General features: G+C 35.3%; 1 protein-coding gene across 2 annotated transcripts in view; it reads right to left on the bottom strand.

Annotated features, from left to right (window-relative positions):
• Positions 1-20,017, bottom strand: part of LTN1 (listerin E3 ubiquitin protein ligase 1) — a 57,089-nt gene that overhangs the window by 18,135 nt on the left and 18,937 nt on the right. The window contains exons 9-22 of one of the 2 annotated variants that reach the window (XM_068971178.1): positions 19,463-19,598; positions 17,790-18,599; positions 17,034-17,075; positions 14,299-14,488; positions 13,408-13,647; positions 12,642-12,795; positions 11,724-11,868; positions 11,087-11,273; positions 9,303-9,462; positions 8,243-8,347; positions 4,546-4,688; positions 1,726-1,861; positions 1,396-1,540; positions 285-498 (exon numbers count right to left, since the gene is read on the bottom strand). In XM_068971178.1, the coding sequence (XP_068827279.1) occupies positions 285-498; positions 1,396-1,540; positions 1,726-1,861; positions 4,546-4,688; positions 8,243-8,347; positions 9,303-9,462; positions 11,087-11,273; positions 11,724-11,868; positions 12,642-12,795; positions 13,408-13,647; positions 14,299-14,488; positions 17,034-17,075; positions 17,790-18,599; positions 19,463-19,598 (2,807 nt within the window). The remainder of the gene's footprint in view (positions 1-284; positions 499-1,395; positions 1,541-1,725; positions 1,862-4,545; positions 4,689-8,242; positions 8,348-9,302; positions 9,463-11,086; positions 11,274-11,723; positions 11,869-12,641; positions 12,796-13,407; positions 13,648-14,298; positions 14,489-17,033; positions 17,076-17,789; positions 18,600-19,462; positions 19,599-20,017) is intronic. The other variant, XM_068971188.1, reaches the window with a different exon arrangement.

The raw sequence follows: 20,017 nt of genomic DNA, 5'->3' as shown, positions 1-20,017 counted from the left end.
AAGAAGTTTGAGTTAAAATAATTTATTCATATTTTCTGAATTAGTATGATTCTAATTTTCAGGGATCTTTAGGTATCTTGTGATGTTTCAATTCTTGTCTGTAAAGCAGAAGAATATACGATGATTCTGAGATGCTAAACTTTCTCTCTGGCTCTTTTACTATTTTGTGTTGTGTGACCTAAACATCCAAAGTTGATTTTGGGGTGTTTTGTGTTGTTTGTTTTTTTAGTTTTTCAAAACAAGTTATTTCAATGATTCTCACTATTACTCCCTTTTTCACTTGCCTGTAGCAGTCACCAAAAGAGGTAAAAGCAAACTGTGGATGCCAGGAGAAAAAAATTCTTTCCATTCACTGATTAGATTTACAGGAAGGCTACCAGTGGTGCCCAGAGTTGTGGAATCAAAAAAAGCGCTGAGTTCACAGGCCAAATCACAGCTGACATAGGCAAACAGTTGTACAAGTGGAACAGAATACAGTGCCTGATTCTCATTTGTTGTCTGAGGAAACAAAAATTAAATAGGTAAGCAGACCTCCTGTAGAATATTACAAGTCAAGGCAATAAAGAGAAGTCCCTTTCATTTCTCTAAATTTGAAAATAAGAAACAGTCTCAGGAGACTCAGGAGACATTTATATATCAAAATAACATTTTCAGAATTAAATGTTAGGAATTAGAATTAACCCATTTATCGTGAACTGTTCTTTTTCATTTCTGCAACCATGAAGGAAAATAATATCAATTACCATATACCAAGTTAAACATATTAAAAGCACATTTATAATCTCAGGAGCCCTACTAATTGGGGATTATTAAGTTATTTTAAAATGAGGAAACTGAGGCTCAACTAGGTAAACTTTAATACCCTAAGCCACACAGTAAACAGCAGGCAGAGTTTGAATCTAAAGATTCAGACCAATTCAACACTAACTGACTTGCTGCATGACTTGCTACCTAATACTCATAGTTATTACACAGCTGGTTACTTGGAGTCATAAAAAGAACTCTAATTCCCTCTGAATTTGTTTAATCTTTACTGCACTAGTCTGGCAATAATGAAACAGTACACTGTAAGAACAGAAGCAAAAGACCAAAAACCTTGTCATGAAAAGATAAAACCTTAAAGGGCTATGCTACATTACACTAAAATAAGCTAATGGAGAGACCATTTTAAAAGCAGTTAGCAGAATGGTTACTGAATGATATCAGCAAACATTAAACCTCAATCATTTTACTGATCTGTCAAGCAGCAGTCAGCAAGGAACTTATCTATAAAGTGTTCAAATGTTTGCAAAGGAGCTAACTACAATCATTACTTAAAGAGGATGAGAAAATACTTCTGGCACACAGACATGCACAAAAGCCCAACAACAGTGATGACTCAGAAGGTTAATTTACCTCCAACCAAGCCAACATGGAACACATGATGAAGTCCCATTCACTCTCTGCCAAAGGAGATGAGCAGTATTTCAGAAACAGGGAAAGGAAACGGATTATTTCTATATTTACAGCCAGTATCTCTGGACTTACTTCTGACAGATTACTGTGATAAAGACAAAAATAAAACATTGACAAATTATACAGACATTCATTGAGAAAAATTTAAATCTTATATACTTAGACTGACTTAAATGCCTACCATCCTATTACTCTATGAAATAGTGACTATAAGACACATAATCTGAGTCCACATCATATACAGAGGGAAAAATATAAAGTATTACCTACCAACTGAAAAGAAAAATATCTTCTTGATCTTTTTTCCAAGTTATCAGGATTTTTAATAGACCATGTAATAGCTCTCCATCATCTATGCTTTTGGTCTGCAGACAAGAATTGAAAATGGCAAGATGTCCAAAACCTCCTATAGCAAAATTAAAACATTTTAAAATTGTATTGCTACTATAAAAAAAGAAAGCCTATGCTGAGATACGTTAAAGACTTTCTTCAAAAGTGTCCAGGTTAATAACTCTAAAATTAGGGCTTGTAAGAAAGAGTCAACAAATGAGCTTATAAACTCCATAGGCAGGGACCTGCCAACATACTCGGCCCCCAGCACAGAGAAGAAAGTGTGGCGGGGCAGGCAGAGGGAAGCAAGTGAATGATACTATGCATTAAACTAGCCTATGCCATTTTTTTCTTTGTTTCCTTACGTATAGGACTTACTCAGCATACCAACCTCTCAACAAACAAACAAATCTCTAGCTAGAGTACAAAGTTAAATAAAGTTGGAAAATAGAACATACTGTTTTGTAATTCATATATTCACTCAGTAAGCATCTATGTTGGGAAAGCTCGTGTGGGCTTCCCTATTCTTTAGACTCCCTGATTCCTCCTTATTCTTCAATTCTCAGCTTAAATACTGCCTCCACTCTGAAATTCCCAAGTACCTCAAGTATGCCCCTCTCCTCACTCCTCCAGTATCACTTGTTTGTTGCCTTTACAGCCCTAATGTTTGTTATTATCTTATCAGGAAGTAAGCTCCATGAAAGCAGGAACCTTGTCAGTTTTACTCATCACTGTTATGGCCCCCGAACACAATGCCCGAGATACATTTATTTTGACTGACTAAATAAAGAACGAATAAATGAATGCATTCAAAGTACACTGCTAGACAGATACCAGGGAGAAAGCTGAACAAAATCCAGTCCCTGAAGGGACTTACTCAGTAGTACTGGCAGACTTAAAAACAAATTAGAATAATATGGACAAAAGCTGAGACCCAGAGCAGGAAACTATAGTGAGTCAGAAAAGGCTTCCCCAAGTTGGTATGTGAACTAGGATTTTCAAAAGATCAAAGTCTGCAAGACTAGGAAAGGGACGCTCCAAGGGGTGCTAAGGCACAAAGCTGTAAGAAAGTGTGGACTGATCAAAATTCATGACAATTTAGCATGGTCAGGGCCCAGAGTGGAAGCAAAAGAGGTGAAACTGGAGAAGTTGGTTGCAATAAGATTTTAAAACATCTTACAGGCCAAACTAAGGACTTAGGTTTTTATCCTGTAGGCAAAAGAGAACCAACAAAGAAAGCAAAAATTAATTAATTAATAACAATGTAGTCTTCCTTTAAAGGCAGAGGAAGAATTTTTTTTTTAATCTTCCTGACAAAATATCAATAGAAGAGGCTTCAACTTTAATCAGAAACAACTCAAGTTCTAATAACCGAAAAGTATTCGTTAGCTAATTCTGCTTCATCACTTGGGCTAGAAGAGAAAAACTAATTGTCAAACCTTAACAAATACTCTTCATTTACAGATTATACTACCACCTACCTGACATGGACTCTGAAAGCAGTATTTCCATCTAGCCAACAGCCTACTGCTTACTGACAATCCCCATTTGAGTACTTGTTCCATAGCCACCTTAATCGTAATCTCATTTGTCCAAACCTTAACATCATCTCCCTGTACACTCCTTCGCCACCTTCCGTCCAGCTCTGAAGTCTCCGGGCAGGGTTTCCTATAAGGCCTCATGGTACTTCCATCTGCCCAATCCAGAAATATAACCACAGAACCCCAGAAATTCTACTTCCTCTCTCTCTCAATTCCATCTCCACTCTTCCATCTGTGCCTAGACTCAAAAGTTCTTATCTCTCATTTTGATTATTCGAATGGCTCTCTATCTACATAGTCTCTTACCCCTAATTCCTCTCTTCTCCCATATACACCCTTCACCCAGCTGTCAAGATAATCTTTCTAATGTGAATATGATAGTCTGACTACTTTCCTACCGAATTTGGGCCACTAGTTCCTTACCTCCTATCGCTTAAAGTCCAAACCCCTTAACTGACAAAATAAGGCCTTTATGATCTGTGCCCTGCCATTCTCAAGATCCATATTCTTGTGCACCCTAATACTCATTGTCCCAACTTTCTACCTTAAATCCAACCAAAATGAAGCTACCTGCACTCTTCTAGTTTCTGTGTACCTGGAATGCCTTTCTCTAACTATAAGGAAAAGTACCTTTTACCACTACTAAAATATTTCTTTTTGTCAAATAGCCACTGCTATCTCAAAGGAAAGTGGAAAATCTTTTTATGCACTTCTGCACATAAGATATCTTTTTGCTATATCAGTAATCATAACTTTATATCTATCTTCTCTACAAAAGAGACTGCCACATGGTCAGGGCTCAGTAAGTGCTTGTTAAATTAGCAAGCAGAGGAACTAACAAGAGTACAGAATGTCCGAAAAGTTTAAAACGTAACAAAAGCTGTTTCCTCTTTTGCTTTTGCAAATTCACTCGTCGGCTGACTAGGGGGAAATGATGTATAGCTAAGAAGAGCTACACATGGTACAGAAATGATTAGAGGGTACCTGTGGTTATACACCTTTCCTTAGGCTGCATATTTCCATACTGCAAAGTAACAGTCACTCTCCAATGAATGGCACTTACTCTATTGAGTCAACTTGTTATGTAACAAGTATATTAACTAGGAAAAAAAGTAGCTATAATTTATCTCTGTCAGATTTGGATTTAGATGTTAAGAAACACTTCTTTCATCTCAAGCAATAATTAAATTAATGAAATATTTATTACCAAGTAACTAACCATTAATATGGCAAACATTTTCCTTTGTCCAGGCCAAAAGGGCAGGTATACACTCAGCAATGAATTCTTTCTTGTCTTCTTTTGACAAAAATGGACAGAGACTTTGAATAGTATGCATATTACCTTCTGTTAGTGGAAAAAAACTGTTTAAAGAGGGGAGAAAAAAGGTGTGAATTATATTTATCCTAAATATTTAGTTATTTCAGAAAATTCCTCTTATTCATACAATTTAAAAAGACTAAAATTTCCACAATATAAAATAACTGAATAGAAAAAGAATAAAAGAAACTCTGAAAGAGGTTGACACTTGCTGATTCTCTTTGATGAAACTGTGGACAATTATTTTTTTCTGCTTCTCTTTCTTACATGTTTCTGATTTTCAAAAAATAAGCATATATAACTTTCCCCAAGGATGATTTTTTTAAATTATACAAACAGTACATGATTATGCTGTCATTAAGAGCCAATTAATTCAATTTAAAGAGGACCAGTGACATATTGCTCATATGAACTGATACTCATATATATGCATATACATACTTGGGTTTTATGTATCTAAATTTTATATTACCTGACACTTATATACTTTCTAGACCACTTTACAGCAGAACATATAGGTACAAAGTATTCTATTTTAAAACTACATATCTAAATAAAAACCAAAACCAAAACATTTCATACAATCATAATTTAACTATTTTTCTATTAGTGAACATTTAGGTTTTTTCCATCAGATTTTTGCTCTTTACAAATAACACTATAATAATTGTCCTTGAACAAGTACTATTCTGTGTATGTGCAAACACCTCTTTAGGCTAGATTCCTGGACACAGAACTTCAAAATCAAAGGATCTGCAAGTATTATATTTTGCTAATTTCAAGTTTTTCTTCAAAGAAGAATAATCAATTCACATTTTCACCAAAAATGTACAAGTCTGACTTTTCTGCTCCACACCTAATAATTCTTTTTAATTCCTGGCAATAAGGCAGATAAAATATATACTCCTTTATATTTGTCATTATTAACAAAGCAAATCCTTTCCCAGTCCACATTTCATAAACGAATTACCTTTGACTGTGTCATCTATGAATTACCTGTTCAAGTCCTTGACACATTCTTCAGTTTGAATAGTTTAATTACTAGAAGCTACTTATATTATAAATATTAATTCTTTATTAATTAACAAGTATTTTCCTCTATTTTGTCACCTATCCTTCATACTGTATTTTTATCATACAGAAGTTTTCTTTTTTAACTGTGGTAAACTATGTAGAATTATGTAAAATTTACCATATTATTTTAATTAAAAAAAATTTTTTTTGGTCATGCTGTGCAGCATGAGGGGTCATAGTTCCCCGACCAGGGGTAGAACACACGCCTCCTACATTGGAAGCATGGAGTCTTAACCACTGGACCATTAGGGAAGTCCCGCAGATTAACTATTTTTAAGTGTACAGTTCAGTGATGTTAAGTCCATTCACACTGTTGTGCAACCAACCTCCAGAACTTTTTCATTTTACAAAACTGAAACTCTGTCCATTAATAAGAACTCCCCATCTTCCTTCCATTCAGCCCCTGACAACCACCATTCAACTTTCTGTTTCTATCAATATGCCTAAGTACCTCATATAAGTGGAATCATACAGTATTTGTCTTTTCATGACTGCTTTATTTCACTTAGCATAATGTCCTCAAGGTTCATCTACATTTTAGTATGTCAAAATTTCCTTCCTTTTTAAGGCAGAATAATACTTCATTATAACGCATACATTTTTGTTTATCCATTCATCTGTTGATGGACATAAAGGTTTTTGCTTTTACAAAGTCAGGTATCTACTGTTTCTTCTATGGATTCTGGGTTTGTGCTATGCTTAAGATCTTCCCTGTGCCAAGACTATACAGTTTCTTATTTTCCCAAATACATTTATAGATCTGTTCATTATATTTAATTTTCATCTGGACCTTACTTTCATGTATAACGTAAGTGAGTGGGTCTTACTTTTTTTTTTCAAATGTAAGTCCAATTTTCCTATCTCATTGATCTGAAAGACCACCTGTATCAAAAACTAAATTTTCACTTATGTGTGCATTGGTCTTTGGACTCCATACTTTGATCCAAGGATATATCTGTTCACCAATTTCATACTGCTTAATCACTGTGTTGGTAGGGCAAGTCCTTTTCATTTTTCTGTTTCATAAATTTCCTAGCTATTCTTGAGCATTTTTTCCTTTAAATGCATACCATGTTTAGAAGAGTTTGTGAAATTTTTCAAAAACTGCTGCTGAAATTTTGACTATCATTACACTGAAATTAGATACAACAATTTTTACAATTTATCTTCTCACTTTGTTTTGTGATCTTTAAGTTTTACAATTGCAATTTTTTGTTAAATTTATTTCAAAGTATTTACAGTTTTGTTGTCAATGTGAAAAGAATCTCTTTTTTCCTATGCCATTTTTAAATTGATTATTACTGATGATAAAAAAGATACTGACTTTTATATGTCAAGTATATATCCATCTCACTTGTAATTAGTTCTAGCAGTTCTTTAGTTAATTCTCTATGACTCATGTAAACAGAAAAAAATTTTTTAATTATGCTGAATAAAAAAAGTTAATATAAAAGGATCATATGCTGTATGATTCCATTTATATAACATTCCTAAAATGGTAAAAATTATAGAAAGAATAGATTTACTGGTTGCCAGAGAGGAAGAGAATGGCAGGAGGGCAGGTGGCTGTGGCAAGAAAGCGTACCACAAGGTATCCTTATGATACAACTATTCTATGTCTTGGAATGTGGCAGTAACATGTGATCTACAGAGTATATACGTGGATGCAAGTTAATTCAGTCAATGAACTATATCAATGTCATTTCTTGGTTGTGAAATTGTACAAAAGTTATCCAATGGGACCATTTGGAAGAAACTAAGTAAAAGGTACATAGAATTTCTTTGTGTTTCTTATAATTGCATGTAAACCTATAATCCACATTAACTGAACTCAAAACAGTAAATTTAAAAAAAAATAAGACTTAGAAATCAAAATTTAGCTTACAATTTTACTGTGCCAGAACATATATACACACACACACATACGTATATATACACATATATATAATTTCCAAATTCTTCTTGATAAATCTGTAAATTCAAAATGGCTCTTGGTAAGTTTCAGGTAAGTGTTTAATCTGAATGCTCAGCTTCCCTAATATAATCAACTCTAGTAAATCTGTAGTATGTCCAACCTCACTATCTATTTCTTTGCCTTAAGGAATATATTTATTGTCTTTTTAGAATTCACTTCAGTGGGATGATCCTTATTTTGAAGAGTAAGTAACTTTCTTATTATTTCCATTTAGCAAATAAAGGGACAGAAGCATGTTAGAGAGAGGGAAAAAGATTCTACCCGAGAGATTTCTGGGTAAAAGAGAATAAGCTTATCAAATGCTAATTATTTAAAGCACATACAAAATTCTTCAACAAAATGTTATAAGGTTAAAAACACCTCTTAAAAAAGTATGGGTCCTCAACCTAAAATGATTGGAACTGTTTTACACTCTTTAAGTCTCATATTCTTTCATTTAATTTCCTCATGTCCTAAACCTGTTTTCCTGATTCATTACACAGTTAGTCAAGGGTTGCCAGTGACCAATCATAATAAATTTCAAAGTAAAAGTATTTTAAATAAAAATACCCTTCTTTTCTCTTATAATGCTGTTTTACTTCATCAGATGAAACACTTCGGGAAAGGATCAATTTAGCAATAATGAGAGACCAAAGGGTGCCGTTTTTCCTGGATCTAAAAAAGAAAAAAAATTCTGTTTTGAAAGTATACTTAATGTTCTGAAACACTTGCTTACCTGGATACCTTTTACAGAACTAAATAAAACACCTTGCAGGGTATAAATTCACACAGTACTTTTGCACGTAAATAACTGCTGTTACCAAAAGGATTGGCAACTTAGGCTTCTGAAACTCCTTTACTGAGCTCTCATCAAGGCATTCTCAAAGCCCCTTAGTCCCAAAAGGGAAAAGGATCTTAAGGATTAAGCTGGAGGATCAGAAGCTGCAGCCGGAAAGAGGACAGAGAAGACCCAGAGGAGACCAAGGATTAGTGAAGCTGAGGAACCAAGGAGGGTATTAACTGAGGAAAGTTCTGCGAGTCAAGTAAGTGGACGGGGACTCGAGAGGAAGACCTGTTCAGTCTGAGGCCTCCGATACTGCAAAGCATACGAGAAATACTACAGGCAAATGTAAAACTCTTCAGGAGAAAGCAGTTCAACAGGACAATTTCAACCAGCTAAACATCAGACCACTATAACCTCTACAACAACTCTGTTTTCACACCTATTTCCTCATCAAGGGGCAAGGGTTTTGTGGTTATGATATTAAGACATACCTGCAATAAATAACATACAAGATAAAGGGCTAAATTTTACCTTGGAAATTTTAAGTGGAAGGATGGGTCACATATGACAAATTAAAACAGCTTCTACAGGACTCTCTCTCTTCCACTGTCATCTGCCCCTTGCATCATATTCATGGATTTAATAACACAGGCAAAGTACAAATATCTCCACAGAAGAAGAAATCAAATACTTAGTACCCATAAAGTATTTATCGTTAATGACTAGGATTAATTCGGCACAACCCTCTGATTCAAAGATTAGCATGAAGTGGGCTTACATTTGACAGACACAAAACCATAAACTAGCAAAACAGTCATGAAATAGAAATTGAAAAAAGGTTCCCACCTGTCAAATAACAGCTGCAGAAGGCCGGAAGTATTACCAAGTCCACGTAAGTTATCATACGTGATATTCATTTTCTGAAGCATTTCACAAAATCCAGTTAGGAAAATAGGCGGATTGTCTAATTCTTCATACCACTGCAATGAATAGAGCAGTTCTGCAACTAACAGAATGGACAGCACATTATCGGGTGCACTCTGTGAACAGCGCTTCCAGTTGCCCTCACTTGTCTCCCATTCTCTAACACCGCTGTGCCCACCAATTCTAAAATATCTATGAACTTATTTCCAGCTCCTTGATATACAAATATAATGAAAACTGAGCATATCAGATACAAAATACCACTCCTCTCCCAAACCTGACTTGGTCCCTTTTCTGGTGAGTTAAGAAAGTGACAGGAACCGAAGTTATCAGAGATGCCAGAAGAATCTTCCTACTGTTTTTGCCACAAATGGTAAGAAGCTGCATCCAGGATAAACAACTAAGGGACCCAAGACCTGAGAAGTTCAAGTCAATGTGTTAAGGAAGAGAGCAGGACCCAGTACACAGCAAAGGGCCTCGGTGACAGACCAGTCTGGATTCAAAAGAGCTGCATACACTGTTATCAACCAGGATACGATAAATCTACCTCAGGGGACTGTTGAGAGAAGGACTTAGTCTCACGAAATCTGGCCATACCACAGGTTCTTAATACATAATCAGTCACAACTCTCCAGGTATGGATTTTAGAGTCGAGAGACTTGAAACCTGGTTCAAAATCTAACCCCGTCCCTTGAAAGATCCAGATTAAGAAAAACAACAAAAATTATTACCCTAATTCCCAGTGTTGTTTTTGGACAAATTCACTGAGTAAAGTAAACAGCAGGCTAAGCTCCTTGATCTTAACTGCAGGTGGAGCTGGCTCACCGTAAGAGGTGTTTCCAGCTTTCTTTCACAGGCATATATTCTCTTCTGCTAGGAACCATACTCCACTGAGGGCTTACAACCAAGCCTGACACAGGAATTATTCAAGTCCTCCACCTTTCAAACTATTTTGTACAGGTCACATGGTTACCTACAATGCTATACCATTTCCTAGAATGGGAGGGATTTTCCAAATCTTTTTGAAATTCAACATCTGAATGACCACTTGCCAGGGAAAAAATTATAGCCCTATACAAAAGGACTGATCCAAAAATTAACTGAAAAAAATATTAATTGAAAATTCAGAATCCCTGATGAAACACAAGACTTGATTAACCATTTTCCTCAGGGTTATGTGCTACAGGGCCTGCTTTTATTGACGTCATGCCAGCTAAAGTAACTGTGGTGGTGGTTTACTCGCTCAGTCGTGTCCAACTCTTTGCGACCCCATGGGCTGCAGCCTGCCAGGCTCCTCTGTCCATGGGATTTTCCAGGAAAGAATACTGGAGGGGGTTGCCATTTCCTTCTCTAGGGGATCTTCCCCACCCACAGATCGAACCTGGATCTCCCGTATTGCAGGCGGATTCTGTACCGACTGAGCCACCAAATTCTGCTCTACTGATAACAAGACTATAGCAAGATTTTTTGGTATGATTCCATCTGATTTGCAACTGAACATTCATCTCTTGAGAGGCCTCAATTTCTCATCACTAAAATAATTTAAAGGAGCTGGAGATTTTTCATTCTTTAAAAACTTAAAGTATAATCAAAATTATTTCAAAATTTTAATTAATTTTAATTAAATTCAAGATTTTAATAAATTTAATTTTAACTAGTTCAAGACTTATATGTATTTATCTGAATGCTCATATATAATTACTTACTTATTTTCTCAAGTTCATTATTTTCTAGGGCTGTTTCCTTTTTCAGTGCAACTAATATCATTTTGCTCAATAATGCTGAAGTACACAAATGGCTGGGAAGTTTCTTTGTATCTTGCTCTTTAAAATCTGTTTTGAAACCCTCATAATTCAAACTCAATCTTCCTTCTAAAAGAGGCCTATGCAACCACTGTGAAAAAAAAAAGCATTAAATTATATACAATATCATTCAACAGTCTAAATTATTTACTACCTACACAATTAAGGCAGGGAACAATGATGAAGTTAGTAGACTATCTTCAAAATGTTCTTAGAATAATTTCAAAAAGGAAGCTATTGTTAGTTTACTAGTAAAAGCACAGAAGCCTAGAAATTCGGTTTCTAGTAGCAGAAATTACCAACATGTGTATTTTAGGGTACCTTCAGGACAGAACTATGTCCTGTTCACTGTCAACTGTCATGTCAACTGCTGTCTTGTAAATATCAAATATCCAATATATGAGCATTCAAAGGCAGAAAGGGAAAGTAAGATACATATTTCATTTACATTTTTTCTTTCCCAGAATACAATTAAAATATTTAAACCTGTATGAAATACAAACTTCAGAATGATATGAGCACTCTCCAATATCAAACACACCTGAACGGGAAGAGACTGTCTCATTTTTTCCCATTCGCTGTTGTCTGGCATTACACTTCCAATATAAGCTCCCAGGAGATTAGCATCTTTACTCTCTAGAAGCACATTTAGCAAATCATCAACAGCAGACAAGAGCACCTGAAGACTGAAAATAAAGCAAGGAACTTAACTGCTGTAGTTATGCTACAACCAATCAGGTAACAGTTTACCTGAGCAAAAAGACAAATGAAAATAAAGGTAAGTGACACCTCCACCCTCCTCTCGTGATTGACACACAATCGAATCATCCAACATTCATAATTTGAAATTAAGTGCTGTTTCTATTTCAGAAAGAAGGAGACCTATTTTAGATCAGGTATTTCTGAAATATCTCATTTCAGAGGTATTCAGCTACTTCATTTCATGAAAAGAGCATGACACTCAGAGAAAGATTTAACCCAACCATGGCAGCTCTGGACGTGTTCTCTTAGTTTTCATTTTTTTATATATTTGTGGATTTAAGTACGAGATGTGAAAAACATCTGCAATTTCAACCACTTACAACAGTGTCTATCAGATTCCCCCCCAAGAAACCAACAATGAAAGACAGTCACTGTCTGTGGTGGCCATGAGAAGTTACAGAGTCACAGCCCACACCAGTGCAAGACCAGGACAGAAACCTATCACATCAGTGACCATAGTCAGGAGTTCAGCAGGGAAGCGAAAATAAATCATTCTTCAACAACTTGAGTTCAAACGGATGTTCATTAAAACAAAATCCTTTTGGAAAAACCTATTTGGATCTTCTCTTAGAATCCTGTAGGTTTCTTACATAACAAGTCATTTTTCACAGGCACTCACACTAATAATGAAAACTTATTTAAGGACAATGATCAGTTATTAAAGAGAATCTGCAACGGAGCATCAGAAAAAGGTTACCTTGTGACATCCAAAGTCAAAAACTGAACTTGGTTCTTCAGCCACAGAGCAGATAAACGTAGGAAAGTGCTCTGTTTAAATGTGTCGCCAGTTCGATGAACCAATAAATTCACACCAGAGAGCCAAGTATTTTTCAGTTTACTGACGATAAAGTCTAAAATCAAGATGTCAACAGTAATTTGTAGTCCCTCTAAACTAACTATCAGCAATACAAAATGCTTTAAAGCACTCACTGTAGACCTGAGATTTTTAAGGTATCATTAAGAAAACATAAAACTATTATTTGCTTGCCAAAACAAAATAACTATGTCATAAATATGTGATACAAGCTAGTTCATGCCATACAAATGTAAAAATGGTTAAGAATCTCAATTTCATTCTAATATATACCAAGATTGAATGTTTGTAACTATTAAGAGACTGAGATATTAATATATCCCTTTATGAATATGGAAACTGAGGCATCAAGAAATTAGCAACTTGCCAGAGATACTGAATGAAGGGGTTAGGACTAATTCATCTATCACAGCTGCTTCTAAACGGTTCACTCAACATCAAGTCAGAACTTGAGACAAAAGGTCTACATTCATCTTGGTTTGGAAACTGGGTTTCTAAAGCTCAAAGTGTTTTAAGATTTGTAGCCCTTTACTCGAAATGCTTTCAACTCGCAAACACATTATGATTCAATTAATAAAGCCTGGGCACTTACACTATGAAGGTCAGAGCCGGAGAATCCCAACAAAACATTTGAGCAGTAGGCTATTACCTGGCAAATGTGTTTTTTCTTTGCTCTCAGCACATAACTGAAAGAGAGTTAATAATAAATCTTCAGATGATGGCATTAGCAAGCATCCTTTCGCTGAGCTGAAATAGTTATAGGCCACATCACAGATAAAAGACACTGATGAGTCATTATTTTCAGCTTCTGACAATTTCTTTGCTTTGGATAAAGTTTCATGAAGTTTAACAATAATTCTTTCAACATAAACTTCTCCAATCAAGTAATCTAGAGAAAAAAATTCAGACAGACAAAATATAAATAATATTAACAGTGAATTTTCTTTTTTTCAATCTTTGTTTTTCCTTTTTCAATCGGTGTATTTTAATACTTCACTTTGGGTTAACATTCCACCTTGTCTCTCCATGTGTTTTTTAAAAATCAGGGTGTTTATGTATTAGATAGAAGAAAATTACATCAATAAATCAATCTGTTCCGTCATACATAAAAGGCTTCGTATAAAAAAGTTTTAAATTAAGGAAAAAAGACAAAATTAGAGTGAACAGTTAAACTCAAATCCCTTTAAAATATAAAACTAAAAGCATTAAACATCTCAAATGTTACAAAGGAGAAGGGGACGACAGAGGACAAATGGTTGGATGGCATCCCTGATTCAATGGACATGAGTTTGAGCAAACTCCTGGAGACAGTGAAGGACAGGGAAGCCTGGCGTGCTGCAGTCCACAGGGTTGCAAAGAGCCAGGCACAACTGAGAGACTGAACAACAACAGGGTGTTTACAAGATTAAGATATCTGAATGAACTAAATCTTGCTATTCTCAACTAATACTATGCTAACTGAATAACATGGAATCCCCCCAAAAAGGTGAAAAAAAATGACTCCCTTCCTACTGAAAAAACAAGCCATATTTTCACCTACCGTTTTTAACATGTTGGGATAACACCAAGCTTAAAAGAATCCATCTTTCTGAGAAGTAAGGTTCAGAAGATACTGTGGATTCCAAGTCTTTGTTACAAAGATGCTCTGCCAAGGTTACCAATTTCTCTCCAAGGATATCTCCTTTGAGCCAAGGTGTTACTAAAGCATGATTATCTGAACTAGAGCATGCCTAAAACCATAAAAATTGTAGTAAAGAAAACAAAGTGTACCTGCCCAAAATATTACCTACACCTTAGTACCTCCCTTCATCAGCATGGACCCAACTTTATCCCCCACTCCTCCTCCTCAAGTGCTAAGAAAGCTGGTATCTTCCCTACTCCCCACTAAGTCTCGCTTATGTACACTTCCATGCTTTGTTCATGCTAGCTTCCCAACCATAAATATTCCCTCTCTCTTTTATTTATCAAAATTACATCCATTACTATATTCAGTATAAATCCCACCTGCTTTGTGAAGTCTCATATAACAGCCCATACTCATCACTGCTTTTCTCTGAATTTCTAGCGCAAATAATGTTTCATCTGTGTATGTCTTGTTTCCAATGAAACTGTAAGTTCCTTGACAGCAGTGACTGTCTTAAACTTCTTTGATACCTGCTATCAACACTGTAGATATGTTCAATGAATAATGAATGGATGAACTTTAAAGACAGATTTTTAAATGCTCTACAAATATTAAATTGTTGTTCATTAATTTTGTTAAAATTAAAGGATAATTAACATATAACAGTGGCAAATTACTTCAATATGAACAATGGGACTTATTATTTGCCCAAATTTTATGAAATAGTTACTGAAGCCAGATATCTGACAGCAACTGGTTTATTTTCAGGTGGTGGGGAAGGCAAGGAAAAAAACTGTAAATCCACCCCCAAAAGCATAGTGATCCATGTTCCCAGAGCTTCTTTTGGTATAAGGGCTGAGAAGAAAGGAATGTGTAACCTGGTTCATTTCAAAGCAATCTGGAAAAAAAAAAATCCAAATGCAGATTGGGTAGTGTCTGAAAAACTATTTTATCTCCTTATTTAAAATATTGTAGGTAACGAGAGCTTTATATTTTAGCCCAAGCTTTATCACTATTCTGGCTTTATGACGTTATACAAAGCTTTTAATCAACCCGGACCTATTTCTTAATGAAAAAAAATGAACATTAACTTAGACAATCTCTAAGGTCCTCTTCCAGTTACAAAATTCAGGTTTGTTTTTAAAGAAGCTGGCTTTAGGACTCTGCTCATAAAGTCTGAAGTTGCATAAAAACATAAGAAAAACTAGAATTTAGATGGCTATTAATATTGGCTTTCCTAAGATAGCTTACCAAATAAAACCTCTCTATGGAATTCTATAGAATCCAGAAAGTAAACTCCTGAATAAAAAGTCTCTCAGGTTATCAATACCTGAAGTCCAACTCCTCAATGTTTTAACACTTTCACAGAAAGAATCTGACCAGAGGATAGTGAAGCTAGTTAGGCACGAAGTACAGAGGCAAACACTGGCTATGAACTCCCAAACCCTGCCGAAGCCTTCCAAACAGAGATATCTGAACTATGTGGCAGCGACCTCCCTAAGTTGGACACAGATGTATCAACCTTCTCTTATCAAATTATTAACTACTTTTGCTCTGATTTTAGACTTTTCCAGCAGCTTTATCATAATTTGGCTTTTCATGTAGGCTGCCTATAGAGAAAGAGGTAATGGATAAAGTAATTCAAATGGTGTGCCTGATAAATTATATTTTTCATTGAAAAACAGTAAATCAATACTCAGCGTTTACTTTGTAAAAAATAAACTGTTGGGGGAAATGGGGAGTTTTTGCTTAATGGGTATAGAGTTTCAATGTTGCAAGGTGAAAAAGTACTAGAGATAATTTGCATAATAATGTAAATATTAACACTTAACACTTCTAATATTCACTTAATATTAACACAATACTTCTAACACTACTAAACTGTACTTAGAAATGGTTAAAGATGATAGAGTTTATGTGTCTTTTTACTGTAATTTTAAAACACAGGAAAAAAGAAAAATTTTTGTAAACTAGAGTTATGTATGTAAAATTTTAAAATAATGGAAAAATACTTTTAAAACAGGAAAACTTTTAGGCAACTAGTCATAATATTTATTTGGTTGGAAAAGTGTTACATTATATAATTTACAACTTCATTAGGAAAGAATACTTAAGTCATTTAGAAAATTTTCTAAATTGTTTATGTTCCTTGACTTCTTTTTATTATTCTGATCACCAATTTTCTTCCTTAGTCAAATGGCAAGTAAATAAAAGTGGGAAGACTTTAGTTTGCCTGTATAGTACTCTAGGGCAAAACAAACTTAATTTACTTGTGCATTCTACTTAAAGCTAGAAACACTCAACCCATCTCTACAGATGAAAAAATAACTAGGGTAACAGAGAAAACCTTAGCTTAAAATATAAACTAAGATAAAAGATAAAGCATTTAACTCTTCCTTTGTTACCCACTAGGGAAGAAACATTAGATTTTCAGGAATCTGCTCATTCTTCCCTGATATTCCTAACCAGAAAAATAATTCTATAGAAAGGTGAACACCGTTAAGTCTTCCCAAATTATGAGAAGAAAGTTAGAATAATAAGGAAGTTCTTTAACAGAGACACCTGATCACGCACTAGTACATGAATATGGCTGTTTTTTTTTTTCCCCCTATACCTATAAATACAGAAAAAGGAGAGTATCTCTAAGGTACCTTTTCAATGATCTGAAGAACAGAGTTCCATTTCAGCTCCACCTAAAAGAAGAAAAAGAGAAACAATCTGCTAGAACAAACAGTAACTGGAAAAACTGTTTACAAGTAAAGTGAGCGTGAAATCACTACAAAACTAAAATGCTTTTTAGCTAGTCCAGCTTTAAAGAGTCCAACTTTAAAGACTGCAAGAACTTACCCTTTCATTACCAAGTTTTTGTCATCTTAACATATTTACTCTTCACTGGACAGTGACCCAGAAGTCTCACACACTTCTTAATCCCAATCAAGAAGATACTGTCGGCAAACTGACATTCAGTCAAGAAACGATCCCAAAAAACCCCCATCCGGGTCTCATTCTACTCACACGTTATCAGTGCACCAGTGTAAACCACTACAGTTTAGAGAGAACAGGAGCTTCCCAGGTGACTGGGCAGTAAAGAATCCACCTGTCAATGCAGGAGACACGGGTTCCGTCCCACCTAGCAATTAAGCCCAACTAAGCCCTTGCCCCACAACTACTCAGCCTGGGCTCTAGAGCCTGGGCGCCACAACTATTGAGCCCGTGAGCCACACCTACTGAAGCCCAAGTGCCTAGAGCCTGTGCCCCTCAAGAGAAGCCGCTGCAGTGAGAAGCCCGCGCACCACTAGAGAGGAGCCCCCACTCGCCGCAACTAGAGAAAAGTCTGCACAGCAATGAGGACCCAGCACAGCCAAAAATAAATAAACATTTTTTTTTATGGTACAGAACAGTAATACCTCAATAAGATCATCCAGAATAGCTTTTCTTTCCACATTACTATCACAGCAACAGAGGGCACTGTACAGAATGTCCACCAGGAAACCGGCATCCTTCCTTTGATCTTCATTTAGCCAACCTGTTATTTTCTGGTATAGAAACTGTACCGCGGGATTTTTTTGTACAAGTTTGGCTATTTCAAGAGGCTTGCCTCTGACAGTGCTCTGTTTTTCATCACCTAGCAGCACTTTAAACACTTGGCTTGACGAGAACGAGTTGAGCAGGGTGGAAAGAAACCTGAGATGTTGCTCCGACTTCTGTTCATTGACGTAATTAATGCTCATCTCTGCCAATTTACAGACTAAGTCTTTCAAAGGTTTCTTCCTCAGCGGGGATATACAGTTGGAGCAACTCGGAGAGACAGAAGGTTCAGCCATTAACTCAGAGCCTTCACTGTTCTCTCCCTCTGAGGAGACACATTTTTCATTCTCCTTATTATTTTCAGGCATCTCATCAGCAAATCTAACCTTACCAACTTTTTTTTTATTCAACTTCAAGGAGCTCTTCGGCTTTTGAAGGACCTGCAATAGGTTAGAAACACCCAAAACTGACTTAACATCGGCTTCTGGCTCATTGATTTTCTCAACACAGATCTCTGATAGTTTTTCCCAGAAATTCAGCAGCACTTTCTCCAAGTTGCGGGCTGTTTTATCATCTTTTTCCAAATCGGCTCTGGCTTCCCAGGAACTTAAAGTTTCTGCTAAATGGTTAAATAGCTTCCCATCTTGCAACTTTGGGTCTTTGAGAACTGCATCAATAAAAGGAATTAACTGAAAGAGAGGGCAGAAATATAAAAGTTCACTTTTCAGGAGAAATAAAATTTGAACCTTATTTGTAAAGCATTAAAAATTTTCTTATTTAATAACTGAAAAACATGATGTTCCCCCCAAACTCTGACAAGAGTTAAGTTGAACTGGAAAATAATTTTCACATCATTCAAAGAGCCTAATGATTTCACTGTTTCTCCTGTGAATTACTTTTTATGATATAACTGACCAAGATTCTTGGTCATCAACAAGTAACGGTTTTCTTTGTATCTTCTGAATTTACTCAAGTTTTTTGCTTTTCTCTGAACCAATATGAAAGAAATATAGGACCCACAGAATTCAGAATGCTTTCTCTTAAATTACAAAGGTAAGGAAAATTAAATATCTGAGATCAACTAGAACTTGGCTTCTATAATCACAGTAATTAATTTCCTGCCTTAAGGAACCTTATTTCAGAACCTGCTCTTATCACTAGTCCTAAAAGCTAAGCACAATTATTCACAAAAGGATAGATGTACTACATATTTTAGAAGGAACAAGATGATTATTATATAACTTAAACTAAAACACAAAAGACCGAAAGTCACATCTTCTAAATTGTTTTGCATTTCAACTCTCTAAAACAGGGTTTGCACAACCAGAGAATAACTAGCCCTTAGACATTATGGTATCATGCTAGTAACTAATAATACAGAAATTTTTATTTATCTGGTGTCAGTAATACACATTACTGTATAAAAATTTGCAAATCATAAAAATGAAATCTTTACAAGGAAGGCTAATTAATAAAAATGACAGAAACACAATGAGCTTGATTCTTTACACATAGTGTGCAAAGGCACTGATGAGTTTTACAATATAAATACCTGATCATTGACGAGCATCTCTTCTATCTCTTCCTCCCCTAAGTTTTGTTGCATTATAAAACGTAAGCATTCAAAAAAAGCAGATATCACTGCTGAGCACTCTGAAAAGCTGGTTTTGGTTCTTTCTGTTGATAGCCTAAGAAATAATAAATACGTGTGGCTTATTCTTTCATGAAAAAGAAATAAGCAATTCAAAAACACCAAACTAAAGACATGGAAAACGATTTCTAAAAAATAAAATTCTTAAATGAAAAACTAAGGCCAACCAATCAAAATACAGCCCAACTAGAATAAAAACTTGAAGAACTGAAAAAAAGCATATTTTCAAAAATAGGTCAACAGAAGATAACATTTATTTTCTATTGATGAACAAACCCACCTGCAAATTTCAAAGAGAAAACTTAACCAAATAAAAATAGGAGTGTTGTGAAAAAAAGATTTTTAATCATTAATAAAACTGGGTATCTTTTACTAACTTCAATAAACACACCGAAATGACATTTTAAGTGTGAGTTTAAAGACCTATTATATTTAAGTTAATGGAAAACCCGTCAC

This window comes from Capricornis sumatraensis, chromosome 1 (assembly GCF_032405125.1).
Source record: "Capricornis sumatraensis isolate serow.1 chromosome 1, serow.2, whole genome shotgun sequence".
Taxonomy (NCBI): Eukaryota; Metazoa; Chordata; class Mammalia; order Artiodactyla; family Bovidae; genus Capricornis; species Capricornis sumatraensis.
The sequence above is the reverse complement of the archived record's forward strand: the minus strand, read 5'-3'. Positions and strand labels throughout refer to the sequence as shown.